The sequence below is a fragment of the Narcine bancroftii genome, chromosome 7 (assembly GCF_036971445.1).
Source record: "Narcine bancroftii isolate sNarBan1 chromosome 7, sNarBan1.hap1, whole genome shotgun sequence".
NCBI classification, from domain to species: Eukaryota; Metazoa; Chordata; class Chondrichthyes; order Torpediniformes; family Narcinidae; genus Narcine; species Narcine bancroftii.
The window spans coordinates 43,729,772-43,744,042 of record NC_091475.1 but is presented as its reverse complement, the minus strand read 5'-3'; the positions used below and the strand labels follow the sequence as shown (position 1 = coordinate 43,744,042).

At 36.5% G+C, this 14,271-nt stretch overlaps 2 protein-coding genes across 13 annotated transcripts in view; one reads left to right on the top strand and one right to left on the bottom strand.

Moving 5' to 3' along the window:
• txlng (taxilin gamma) overlaps nucleotides 1-10,005 on the top strand; it is a 101,821-nt gene extending 91,816 nt beyond the window's left edge. For all 11 annotated transcript variants that reach the window (XM_069889890.1, XM_069889888.1, XM_069889895.1 and 8 more), the window contains one exon: nucleotides 4,349-10,005. In XM_069889890.1, the coding sequence (XP_069745991.1) occupies nucleotides 4,349-4,684 (336 nt within the window). In that variant the 3' untranslated portion in view covers nucleotides 4,685-10,005. The remainder of the gene's footprint in view (nucleotides 1-4,348) is intronic.
• LOC138738835 (histone-binding protein RBBP7) overlaps nucleotides 9,844-14,271 on the bottom strand; it is a 49,266-nt gene continuing 44,838 nt past the window's right edge. For both annotated transcript variants that reach the window (XM_069889901.1, XM_069889900.1), the window contains exons 11-12: nucleotides 13,498-13,608; nucleotides 9,844-13,345 (exon numbers count right to left, since the gene is read on the bottom strand). In XM_069889901.1, coding sequence (XP_069746002.1) covers nucleotides 13,277-13,345; nucleotides 13,498-13,608 — 180 coding nt within the window. In that variant the 3' untranslated portion in view covers nucleotides 9,844-13,276. The remainder of the gene's footprint in view (nucleotides 13,346-13,497; nucleotides 13,609-14,271) is intronic.

Sequence of the window (14,271 nt, the reverse complement as noted above, 5' to 3'; positions counted from 1 at the left end):
AACCAGTCCAAATCCTTCTGTAGTCTATAAAAACCCTCCTCACTATCTACAACTCTCAATAATAAGCAAAATGTATTATTTGGTATGTTGAGCTTCTCTTTTAAAATTGCATTTAATTTCACATGCATTAAAAACTTGAACATAAATTTCTTCTGTTTTAAACTTTATTTAAGATTTTATAACATGAATAACATATAGGATTACATTTTTAAAAATTAAGAATAAAATAATAAAATTACAATACAGTATCAGTAATCTAAATAAACTATACCCTCCCCAATAATTATTACACATTAATAACCCAACTCAAATTAGTCCAACCCCCCTTTCCCCCAAAATAAAGAGTGAAGAATTAATAAAGTTAATAATATATGTGAGAAAAAAAACCCACTTACAAAAAAAAACAAAAACATAACCGATTAAAATACTAACAAAAAGAAAAGTAATTAATACTAAGATATCAGACTTAAAAAACATATTTAAATCAAACTTAAATGCATATATTTAACAAACGGAGTTTTTTAAAATTTACCAGAACTATCAAATAAAATCTAATTTTCTTGATTTTAGGAGTCGAAAGGTTCAGGTTGGGCAATTACAACTTAATTCCTATAATTTGTAAATGTGATTCCCAAATCTTCCCAAAAATTTCAAATTTGTTGTGTAAATCATATGTAATTATTTCAAGTGGAAGTGCAAAGGGACTTGGGGGTTCTTGTGCAGGAAAACCTAGTGGTTAACCATCAGGTTGGATCGGTAGGAAAGAAAGAAAATTCTATGTTGGCCTTTGTTTCAAGAACAGTGTATCAGAGTAGGGAGGTGTTGATGGGGCACGGGTGAGACCTCATTTGGAGAAGTTTTGGGCCTCTTAGAAGGGATGAGCTGATATTGGAGATAGAGAGCAGAGAAGACTTACCAGGATGGTTTATTGTCGCTTGGACTGTTTTCGTCAGGAGTATAGAAGAATAAGAGGAGATCTCAGAAACATTTCGAATGCTGAAAGGATTATACAGTAGATGTGAAATAATGTTTTCGTTGGATAAAAAGGCATCGTCTTAGAATTAGAAGGTACCTATTTAAAACAGATGAGGAGAAATTTCTTTAGCCGGTGGGTCTTGGAATTTGTTGTCACATCCAGCTGTGGAGGCTGGATTGTGGAGGGAGTTTAAAGGGGAGATTGATAGGTGTCTAATGAGTCAGGGTATCAAGGGATTCGGGGAAAAGGCCAGAATTTGGAACGAGAGGCGAGAAATGTTTAGATCAGGGTAGAGCAGACTCGTTGGGCTGAATGGCCTACTTCTGTTCCTTGATCTTGTGAATTGACATCATTTTAAGGGTAATGTATCTTTGAGAATTTTATCATCTATCCATATGTATTCTGTATTTTGGATGTGAAACATTGGTTGTGTGGAAGAAGCCAGTGAGTGGCAGTGGGCAATTGCTTCTGAGACTGGAGGCCTGTGATTAGAGATGTGCCTCAGGTATTAGTGCTGGAACAATAATGTGGTGAATTGGATTAGTAAGTTTGCAGGCAACACCAAGATTAGAGAGAGTTGTGGACGGTCAAGAAAGCTTGCAAAGGGATCTGGACCAGCTGGAGAAAGGGCAGATGGAATTTAACGCAGACAAGTGTGAGGTGTCGCATTTCGAAGGACAAACACTGAGCAGTCGGGCACTGAGGAGTGTGGTAGAACACAAGGACCTGGGAAACAGGTGTCATTCCATAAAAGTGGTGTCCCAGGTGGATGGGGTTGTAAGAGCTTTTGTCATGTTGGCCTTCATAAATCAAAATATTGAGCTTTGAAGTTTGGATGTTATGGTTAAGCTTTACAAGAAATTTGTGAGGCCAATTTTTTTGTTTTTGATGGGGGGGGTGTTGAGGGTAGAGGGGGAGTATGGAACGAGCTGTGAGGTTGCGTGGTGAATGAGGGGTCATTTTTAAGAATTTGGATGGAAAGGTTATGGAGGGCTATGGTCTAGGTGCAGGTCAGTGGAACTGTGCAGAGCAATCGTTCTGCACAGACTCGAAGGGCTGAAGAAACTGTTTCTGTGGTGTTGTGTTGTCTGGAGGTTAATTGGAGGATATGGGCAGCACAGGTTCATGGGGATGAAGGGCCTGTTATTGTCCTGCAGGAATAACAAAGACACAGATGAACCTAAAGATTTTTAAGTATTTCATCGATAGGAATGTAAAGCACAAGACTCCCCACCCAATTCTGATTGGAGACCCTGGTTTAATTCCTACAGACAGTATTCAGATAGATATACAACCAAAGTTTCAAGCTTGAGCTCTTTATCAGGACGAGTGTCTGTACTATATAAAGTTGACTGCTTGACTTGCTGAGCTTCTCCAGCAGGTTTTATTAAGAATATATTTTATTCCGATAATATTGTTAGATTGTTGACGTTGATTAATGCATCATGACATTGTTTGAATCAGTCAATGATAGTTCTTTTGTATATTTATGAAAATGTATGGCACAGAGTCTAGGGAAGTAAGGAAAACAAGCAGTGAGGTTATGGAACCTACACAGATAAAAGAGAAGGAAGTGCTTGCTGCCTTAAAGCAAATAAGGGTAGATAAATTGCCAGGGCCTTGCAAGTTATTCCCTCAGACCTTGATGTAGGCTAATGTAGAAATTGCAGGGACCTTGGCAGAAATAATTAAAATATCCTTAGCTGCGTGCAAAGTGCTGGAAAATCAGAGGATAGCTCATGTTCTGTCGATTTTAAAAAAGGCTCCAAAAATAACCCAAGAAATTATAAGTGGTGAGCCTGACGTCAGTAGTAGGTAAATTATTGGAAGGTGTTCCAAGAGATCGGATGTACAAATATTTGGATAGCCATGGACTAATTATGGATAGTCAACATGGCTTTATGCGTGGTAGGTCATGTTAACCAATCATAGAATTTTTCAGGGAGGTTACCAGGGTATTGTCTACATGAACTTCAGTAAGGCCTTTGACAAGGTCCCACGTGGGAGGATAGTCAGGAAGATTCTGACACTCAATATTCATAGTGAGGTGGTAGACTGGATTCTATATTGGGTATACGAGAGAAGCCAGAGAGTGAATGATTGTTTCTCAGATTGGAGGCCTGTGACTAGTGGTGTGCCTCAGGGATGAGCGCTGCAACGATTGTTGTTTGTCATCTATGTCAGTGATGTGGATAATAATGTGGTAAATTGGATCAGCAAGTTTGCAGATTACACAAAGATTGGAGGTGTTGTGGAGGTGAGGAAGGCTTTCAAGACTTCCAGCTAAAGTGGTAAAAGCAGGCTCAATTTTAACATTTAAGAAAAATTTGAACAGGTACACAGATGGGAGAGGTATGGAGGCTTTAACTGGGTGCAGGTCAGTGGGACTAGGCCAAATAATAGTTCAGCACAAACTAGAAGAGCCGAAGGGCTGTTTTCTGTGCTTTAAAAAAACATAGAACATTAAAAGTAGTTATTTAATTTTTATGTTTTTTCAGTAGCAAAATTAGTCTTTTCTGATTTTACAGTTGAAGCTCTGCATGTTTGCATAAATCTGTGACCATGAAGCTTATTTGTTTGTACACTGTAATGCAATTGCTTGGGTAATTATTTTTAAACACAAGCTACACCTTCTATCTACGTTATCCATTTTATTATAAGGAGGACAGTATTATTTGTAGTGGGTTGGGGAGAAACACATTGATATGAGGAGTATTGTATTATTTCTGAATGTTTAAATTGTTCTTGTTGTCTTAGCCCAGAATTATCATGCTCTTGCTTTGAACATTTACCAACACTTGTTTGCAAGCAAATGCACTTTTGGAATCAAAACATGAATAAGACATGTGCCTAAACTGCTCTGCCTTCAAATCTTTCCTTTAATAGTGGTTAAATGTTTTTATATTTTTATAGGACAGTAGCAAATGTCCAAATCAACCCTGTCATTATTTGTGGGACTGTCTGCGGGCAATTGGATGCCACATTTCTTGCATCCTAGCACTAGCACTTGGAGATATCCCCAGGGTCTTGTATTGTCTCAACCTCAGGACATCCCAACATGACAATGCCGGAATGTCAAAAAAAATGTGGCATCCAATTTTTGTGCAAACTGTAACATGCTAATGTCTACAAAATCTGTTCCTGCTTTGTTGATGAAGGGGTGAAAATAGGCCTAGATTGTGGGTGAACCTCTTCTAAATCTTTCTGATTTCTGAGAAAAGGCAGACAGGTCTTCTAACATTTAATCTTAGAGTTGATTACTCCAGAAGTGCTGCAATTTTAAAAGTATATATGAAGTTACAGTGAGTACCTAGTAATGTAATGGAACAGATGCTTTTGACCTGATTTGATTTCCTTTTAAAATTCCAACAGAAAACTCTTCGAGACAAGGAATACAAAGGTCTACAAGTGAAACTGGAGCGGTTGGAAAAGCTTTGCAGAGCTTTGCAAACAGAGAGAAATGATCTGAATAAAAAAGTGCAGGTCCTTCAGTGTCAGCTCTCAGGAAGTGTTGGGACCTTGAACCTGACAGAAGAGGCATACCAGGCTTGCAAAACACCAGATTCTTCACAAATGGTTGAAGCAAATACAATGAGCCAAGAAGAAGGAGGAATCCAGTCCTGTGTTCCAGCAGTTTTCGATCAAGAGTGTCCAACTGGTCATCTAGAAAATGCTGACACAGCTTCAGGCATTGATTCTGTTGACTAAAATTATCTGTTTCAAAAAAGAAATTATGTGGAGTTATATATTTTTGTGTAATTATTGTTTGACTTGTTCTTGGTACTTTTATTGGCTTTGTGGTGAGAATTTCCTACACATTTTTCTACCATATCTGTATTTTCTTAGGGGATAAAAGGAATTTATGTGGTTCTGGTAGCTGTATGGTGGGTCAAGTTAGTCTACTTTATAAATTTTCATAATTGATTACATTTGCTTCATTTTTTAATATTGAATTTTTGGCATTCCAACTCCCCTTGACACTCGACACTCATACTAGGATATGAACATCTCCATGCAAGTTAATAACTAATTACTTGAGCTTTTTTATATGAAATAATTTGCCTGCAGAGTTCCATACAACTGGGTTTGTTTGAGATGAACTTCCATAGTTTGGATGGCTTCCTGATTTTTGTGATTCTGTATCTTTCAATTCCATGCGCCCCAATAAAAGCAACACGTTGCTTGATTGAAACCTAAAGAATGTAGGAAAAATTAATGCTTGAAAAAAGGACAAGGGGTGTCTAAATATTTCAAATAGGAAAAATATGATAGGAAATAGATTGAGAATATGAAATGTTCTGCAGTGATGCAGGATTTCCAGTTCTTTAGTTCAATTCTCCTTTTGTAGATTTGTAGCATTTGTTGAATTGCGGTTGCTACCTGTTATAGTCTTCCTCACTCACACTCTGAAATGAAGGAATTAGATGGCCTTTCATTCTACTCCTCATTCACTCTACTTAACAGTGAAAAGCTTCTGGAGACTTTGACCCTCAATTTGTTAGTGTTGGGATCAAGCTTAATTTTGCAAGCTCTTCTCAGTTTTTGTTGGTTTGAGAGAAAAGACTGACCCTGTATTTTAACCATTTTTATTTGCTTTTTGAAGCTGTTTTGATCAAACCAGCTATTTTTAAGAATAAAGGGGACATTTTTCCTCCTGAGATTCTTTTTTAAATGTAGTCATGGCAACGGCACTATCCTTTCACCTCAGTATTTGAACTTGGACCAAAGCAAAGTGGATGAAATCTTGTCTCAGGCTATGAAGGTGAACTTTGGTACTTTTTTTCAATAATATTGATGTTTATGAGTTTTGTTATTTTTCAATTATGTTTATGTTGTGCAGGCATCATGGATTAGCCTGTTTTCCCCTGATTGGGAGCAGAATGGTGTTTTCTGCTTCCTGGGGTAGAAAATGCAACTTGTTATCCCATTCCTAATGCTATGTTTGGTATGAAATATAGGTGTAGGCAGGTGTGTATTTAATTGAATGGAAACTTTTTAAGATACAAACTCAGGATTGTGGGCAAATTGACTTGGTGCTAAACTGAGCATTAGTGGAAAGGTTTTTAATCTTGTGCAACATAATTATTTTTATCCTGACTTCTGTCATCTGATTTGAGTACTTGTAAACTACTTGAGGATGCAATTTTCATTCAAGAAGTATTGAACTGTTCCCCTGACTTTATATGGAGTTCTAGATCTCAGATTAGTGTGTGGTTTAGTGGCACATTTGCATGAGGCAAGGATTCCAGTTCTTGTGAATGATCAGTCATCTTATGGATGGATTTATCAAAGATCAACCATAGCTATTCCTTGGATGGGAGGAAAAAAAACTGAAGGGAATTGGGTATCATTTTCAAATTGCTGATCTGTTTTTTAGTCTGATCAGTGGGACTTCTCTCAGGGGTTTTCTTTCCAGCTTTGCTTGTGATTCAGTGCAACATCGAGGAATCTAAAAGCACTTGCTCATTCCCTTCTGACAAATGAGATACTCTGACAACAGTGGATCTTTCCTGCTCATGTATATCAGCCTGTTTTAATCAGCTCATTATAAAGATCATTGAAATCATGAAGCTGTTTTGGAAATGATGGCTGTGAAGAATTTCTAACAACTTTAGGGAAAGAGGTTAGATTAGAGTAAGGAGCCAACATGAGTTCTAATAAAAATAGCCCATAAGAATATTTCTTCTGAGCTGCTGGTTATCCAAAGTTGAATTTGATTCAATATTTCAAGTCTGGATAATTGGTATATCTTTCATGTAATCCTTCTTGAAAGATCTCCCTTGGCTTTTGATACTTAATGAACTTGTATCAGAAAGTGTCCATGACTTTTGCAAGACTGAGTGTTCTGTTTGAGAGGAAAAGGTGTCTCATGTCTTAAATACCTAGAAGCTAAAGGAGTCGTAGTGGATATTTATTTCCTCTGTTTCTTGATTGTGCTGCCTTCATTTGATGTCATCTGAAGCATTCTTATTTGCTTTGTCGCCTGATTCACCTCAGTTCTTTGGAAATGTACATCTTCTCTTACACTTACCCTTGCACCACTTCCCAAAGGAAGTATGAATCAAGGTTGCAAAAAAAAATTTTTTCAAATGGAGCTTTACTTTAACTTCCTTACTGCTTGAATTTAAGCTGCAATGATGTGTTTGGATAGATCCAGAGAATGACAACATGTCCTAACTCGAGCTTAAAATTAGTAGTAGTCTTTGTGACCTTTTAGATCAAGATACAACCATTTGCCCTAAGCCACTGAAACACAATATGTTTCCTGGCTTGCTCTGAGAAATGAAAATTAATTAAAGTGCTGGCTGCATTTAATCTTGGAGGTGCATTGTACAGACTGAACACTTGTCAAGCACTAAATATTAAGCATCTTTACAGAAAGGATCTTACCCCTTCAGGTGGTAGCTAGGTTATATGTGGGATTAAGACTAATAGGATGTCATCACTGATTCCATTAATTCTTAACTGTACCTCAAGCCATCTGCCATTTCCTGTGTTCCAGCACCCCACTACTGATGCTTGGTAGATAGATGCCAATGTGGACCCAACAAAATATATCGATTTCAAAATGTGAAAGTCAATAGTAGCTACCAGGATTTTCATTGGTAGTTGTAATCTCAAACTCGTAAGCTCAGGTTTAGATTTTTTGACTGAAATTAGCACTGTAATTTAACACCCACATTTTACAATTCATACTGTGATCCATTTAGTTTAGAATTGAGATTAATCAAACTAACATTTTATTCGATAGTACAAATTTGTGCAATCCATTCTCTTTCTTCTGCTCATTGCTTAAAATTCGCACTTGGCTGGATGAAGAAAAATTTTATAGGGATGTGAATGATGCCTATCCAGCAGGTCAATGAAGCAACATTCCAGCCATTCAGGCTCTTGTTGAAAAGAAGATTGTGAGACCACATTGTGCTGCTGTGCCATTGAGCACTGTCTGGATACTTTGGTAACATGCACTTTCAACTGACAAAATTCAAGGAAGCAATGTAACCTATTACTGTAGTTTCACAGTTCATTGGGGACAGTAAAATTATGTTCCTGTGGTTAACAATTCCCATTAATCAAATTCAAGGTATACACCTAGTTCAATAGGTAACCTATATTAACTGACTGATTTAGAAAATCAATGTGATTAAAAGGCATGGGATCTCCCTTAATTACTTGAGTGGTTCCTAAAATGCTTTTGCTGCTTCAGAAGCTATATTCCAATTGATCCCAGGAATATTTGTCCTTTTTTGTATAAGTAGCTAGTTTTGTTCGCACTTAAACTGCCTCTTCAAGACGATTTGAACAAATGCTTATTGACACAATGCTTTGATATGACATGAAGTAATATATTTAGAAGAGTGTTTAAAGCTGGAATTTAAAATATCTTGCTGTGACTACCCAATGTGTTTTTAAGTTCCATAAAAAAAACTATAGACACATCATGGATGGATCTTCATACATGATTTTATCCTTTTACAAATTAATTTTGCCATGTGATATTAGACATAAGATATATTACCATTATTTCACATGAAGGGTTGAGTGAAGTCTAGTATTGGGAGTAATAAGTCTTCTGAGGTGTTGATAAGGAACTTACCCTAAACTACATCAGCACTTTTTTTTCCATCTGGTAGTAAGATGTACCAAGTGGCTCAGTTTTTAAAAATGCGATTGGCTTAACTTTCAGCAGTTTAGTCAATATCTGTATACACACACCGGATGATTTTTCTGGAATTTCACTGGCTTGAAAACTCAACTGAAATGATGGGATATTGCAATTGGTCTGTTTTGCCCCTTGGCTTAAAAACTAAGATTGGGGCCGGAGACAGCCAAAAGGAATAGTTTTTCACAATTCAATTCAGCAAAATAAGCAGAAGTGGATTGTGAGTGAGTGCTTGGAAAATGCAATGTTCCAAGGTGTTAATTTGCACATTGTAACTTGGGGCAAACTATGAGAAGTTAAGTTTTATCTTCATACAACGTGTCATCAAGCACAGGAAGAAGGAGGAAAATGGCAGAGACCTGTTCATCCACATACATTGCTGCTTTGCAGTTTTTGTGTTTTGAAATTATTCAGCAATATTGAGAGATTAGTGTTCATTTTCAGATGCTATTTCCTTGCATGATTGGCTTGAGCAAGCTGGGGTATGAACTTGGGCAATGCATCTTATAAAAATCACACAAGATATCAGAGGTTATATGCTGCAACTAATGAAGATGATGCATAGGGAAGTCAATTTCAGTAGAAATGTTGAAAGCTTTACTCTTGGGTCTTCCACTTAAACCAGCTCTCTCATGTCTTTCAAAAGGAATACCATTTTGACTAATTTTACATAATGATCTTCCGATCTAATTGTGCTTTAAAAAAAATGCAAGTCCTAATCCCAGTAACAGCTAGTGTTGTGTATTTTATTATAATTAAGATTCAGACTACAAAAATTTCCACTTGGAATGTTATATTTTATGTATGCAATGTGAAATATAAAAGGGACTTTACATGCATAGCACATCTTCTTAATACTGCTTGATCAGAATGGGTTCATTGTCTGTTGATCAATGTTTTGCTAAGACAAGGTAATAACAATTTAATAGTGCAATTACATTTAAATAAAATGCTGGAAATACACAGGTCAGGCTACAGCTGTGGGAAGAGTAACAGTTAATGTTACAAGACAAAGTCAGGAGAGGTTCTTCCCTCAGATGCAACCAAACCTGCTGAACATTTTCCATTTTTAGTTTCCAGAATCATTTTTTTTTTAAATTTACATTAGGCTTTCATTACTGTGATTGAAACCTCAGGTGATGAGAACAAATAAAACTACCTCCTGACGATCGTAGCAGAGAATAACTGTGAAACAAGGCAGAAATAGTAAATGTTTAAATCTGCTTTTATTCAGGGTTCTGGGCAAGTATTTGAATGGATGGATCCTGCTTTCAGATTTTCACACATTTTGTAGAATTCCTGAAATGTAAATCTAAAATGTTATTTACTGAAAAGATGTAAAGAGTAAATCAAGTATGAATAATAACTGCTCTTGCTTTCTTATTTTCACATCTACCTTATGTGGATTCCTGCCAAATGTAATTCCATGAATGTTTTGAATTGCATTCATCCACTCACTTCGAAGGCTCTGCTGCTACTGGCCTTCAGTTTGTTGTTAAGACATTGGTGGATTTTGTGCTATGATTCCCTAAGCTACAATTGTATAATTTGAAATCAGCAACAAACAGAGTTGATGAACAAAATCTTGGTCAGTGATGTAAATTTAAAGAGCATCTTTTCAGGATAAAGTTTAGGAAGTGAATTTCTTATAGCTCCATTTTCTGTTGCCAATGCTATCAAATTCAGAAATGACGAAGACCAAATTTGAAGGAACAAAGATGAGCGTAGTAGAGTTATGGTGTTAGCGAAAAGCACCAGCGACCCAGGTTTGAATCTGGTGCTGTCTGCATGAGTTTCCTCCCACCCTTCAAAACATACAGGGGTTGTGGTTTAATAGCGGTATTTGGGGGACATTGTGCTTTGTCATTTATGGGTGTGAATTAACAAGAAAATGTGCAAGATCAACAAGGTAAACTTTGTTTCCAATTTTAGAAGGAATGACAGGATTTTTTTTCCATAAAATTGTGCTTGGCCTGAGAAGTTCTTTTGGATCGTATTTATGCCACCATTTCTACATTAGCTAATTACTTAATTCATTGTATGGTTTTATTGACAATTACTCAGCGGACAATGAGAATGACTTCTTTAGTTTAAAAATAAACGCAGTTTTTTTGGCAACTATTATCAACCTTCATCTTGTAAAATTTAAGGTCAATTCCTGAATGTCACCTTTTATTAAAAAATTCTCAGTCCACGCAATTGACAATTATACAAATGGAAAATTTTTAAATTTTCAGTATTGCTTAAACAATATTTTTGAATACTAAAATACTACTGATTCTTTATGTAGTGATATTCTTTTATTACCTCACTTAAACAAAGGTTTTAATAGAGAATAGTATTGCTTTGTAAAGACTGTGTGCTTACTTGATGGTTCTGTAATCCTACTATGGGTGGAGGTGTGAGATTCAACTCATCGGCTTCCATAGGTGGGTGCTTGAAGTTCACAGGTGTGCGAGAGGTTACAGAAAAGTTGGGGTTTAGGAATGCTCAGAGCCAGGAGAGAATTAATAGTCTATGTAGTAGGAAAATATGAAAAACTGAATGACTGTACTCTTGTAATCACATACCTAATGCCCTCCAGTGACTGACATACAAGAACACCTTGGCCCCTTTCAACATCCACACTATCCAATCTCAATATAAAATTCTTTGTTTACAAGGATGGATGAACTACTTTCCATCTGCCATGTTTTTACCTAGTTACTCCCCATATTCCCCCAACGTCTCTACATGCAAAAAGTCCTCAAAATCCCACCTTGTTACAAATCTTCAGGAAATCTAAAAATAAAACTAGAGTGTTCCTTGGCCAAATTCTAGCTAGATTGTGAATAATTACTTGATTATCTTTCTCTCAATCCATGTGAGATCATTTTTCATCTGCCAGTCTAAAATGATGCTAATTGAAGTCAGAAATGTTAATGTTTCCTATTTAACCAGACCTACCCAACCTTTGACAATTACATTCTTAAACATCTCCAACTTTAATCAACTGTGGCCAGAGAATTTCTTGTAATGGTTTTTACTTTCATTTCCAATTATCTCAAGTACACCAAGAATCAATTTTTCAACTTTCCATTTCTCAAAATCTCACCCCTCACAGTAATATTAGAAAACACATCAGGTGCTCCAAGCATAGTTGTTTTTCCTATTGTTCAAGGCCACAACAATTTAATTGATCATTGTATTCCATCATTCAATTTACTAAAATATGGAGGTAATCCCCTCAAGCTCAAATTGTCAGCTACTGTTGGGTAGCAGTTAACAAGTTGGGTAAGGCAGGTGCTGCAAATTTCATCTTTTGAGACTTCACATCTCCATTATTAGAGCTCATCTGCTGCTTTAATCCTCATTCAAGCCATTGTTCCACCTGACAAGATATCTCATGTTCTCTTGTATTTCTAGATGGGAGGGTGGACAAGAATTGAATTAATTGAAAACTACTACCAATATCTCAACTCACTCCATCTCATTTGTTCATCAACCCTGTGCTGGCTGAGCAACATTCAACAATTCTCATCCTCATTTCCAAATGATTGTTCCTTGGGCATGCCAACCTCTCATCAAAACTTATTCTTTGAAACCATCATCCTGAGAATTCTCAATCTTCACTCTTTTGTGCACTCGCACTTTTCAAGAAAGATCTTTCCAGCAGCTCCAACATATTGGATAAATCATTCTATGGATACTGCAGCACTTTTGTGGATTGCTCCAACCCTTAATTTTGCAACAAGATTTTCAGAAAAGTAATCATCTCTAATATCCTTCCTGGTTGAATTAAGCCTCTCTCTGTCCTTTAAGAAACAGCCAGATTTTAGAAATTATTACAAAAGATTTATTTAGTTTGTATATCCCTGCTCTACAATGTGCATAAAAATCATTTTTTTAAAATTATGAAGGAAAATAAAAGACAAGCAAATTTCTACAGATTTTGTAAATGCACACATTCATACACACCACAGCCTCAAGCACTAAGAAACCTACACCGCACACATTAGTTTTTAATCCCACAGAGGACTGTAGCATTCCATTAGCTGAATTACATGGAAAAAACAGGTAAATATTTTTTCTCAATAACACAACATACACTGCAATTATGCTCTTGCAACAAATGTTTGAAATACCACAATAGTTGTCTTGTGGGTCTAGAGAGTTGGACAAATGTAAGGCAAAAATACTCCCAAGTGCTTCAACATGCACTTTGGATAATTTGTTTATCAAGAGTTAATGAATAAAATTTCCTTGTAGAGACTTCAATTTTAACACACTTCCATTGGAAACAAGTGACATGCATACTCCAGGTCAATGACCTTGCCTGCCGATCACATTTCAAGGTCAAGCTGTGTTATAGCAAAACACAAGTATACACAATTTGTGCTTTTAGATTTCAAGCAGCTATCAATAAGCTTTTATACATGCTAAACTTACAAATCACATACTACTGCATAAATCAGGCTTTGCATTCTCAAAACACTTCTAAAATTTCTGTACGACACTGAACATTGCAGGGATTGCACGCCAGAATTTCAGTAAGCGTTTTTTTGTATACAAGCCCCAGCACTTGGAAAACTTGTGTAAGGATTATCAGTCTAATTTTTTTCTTTCAGACCTCTTAAATGTGGTTGGCAAAATGAGGCTTACGATCCTTGACTCTCAAGTTCAGAGGCTGGTGTATCAGGTTCTTCATCATTGTAAATATTCTCAGCCTGGGAAGGAAAAAAAAATCAAATCTTGGTATGAAAATTTATGCAATTTAACTACAAGCTATACTACGAATATATTTTATAATCCATATGTAATGTTGTTTGGGCTTTATTCTTGTTACTTCAACTACAGCTAATTTAGAAAAACCACTCACCATCTGCCAAACTTGCATAATGTTATCTTCTGAAACTGAACAAATCACCCATGGTTCATTTGGATTCCAAGAAAAATCAGAGATCTTTGCAGTATGCCCTCCATGAATAAACTGCAAGGGAGAAGCAAGATTTTTGGAACCGTTATTGAAGAATTTTAAAATCAATATACAAATGACACTCTAATTTGGAAATAGACATTTGTGATTCAGATGCATATCAAAAGAATATATTGTAATGTTTGAAGACGAGAACTTGTACAGTAGGACCTCAATTTAACGCAAATTCAGATATAACGTGATGAGTCATTGGACGCCGATATATACAAGGTATGCGCCCTTAACATCCATGTTCCGATCTTTTGAGATAAAATGTTAAGCGAGCCAATTTTAAAAGTTGCAGTACCAGGGATGGCCACCCTGTGGTGCAGCAGATGTTTAAAAGTGGCATGTCGAAATGATTAAGTACAGTAATGTTTATCTTGATGGGGAATTAATCGCATGGACTGGGGGGGGGGGCGGTTTTGTGAGGTTCCTGCCGTGATCAATGTATATATCGTACACAGTGAAACCCCAGTTTAGTGCAGCCCTGCTTTTTTATTGTGATGCAATTTTTTTTCATCCCAATTATCACGTTATAACAGGATTCCACTGTATTGTGACTAATGTTATGAAAAATAGATCACTATTGCTTACTCTGGGGTTGCACTTTATCAAAAAAAGCAGCAGCTCATCTGGCACATCACCACCAACTGGCATTCAAGATCATGACTGACG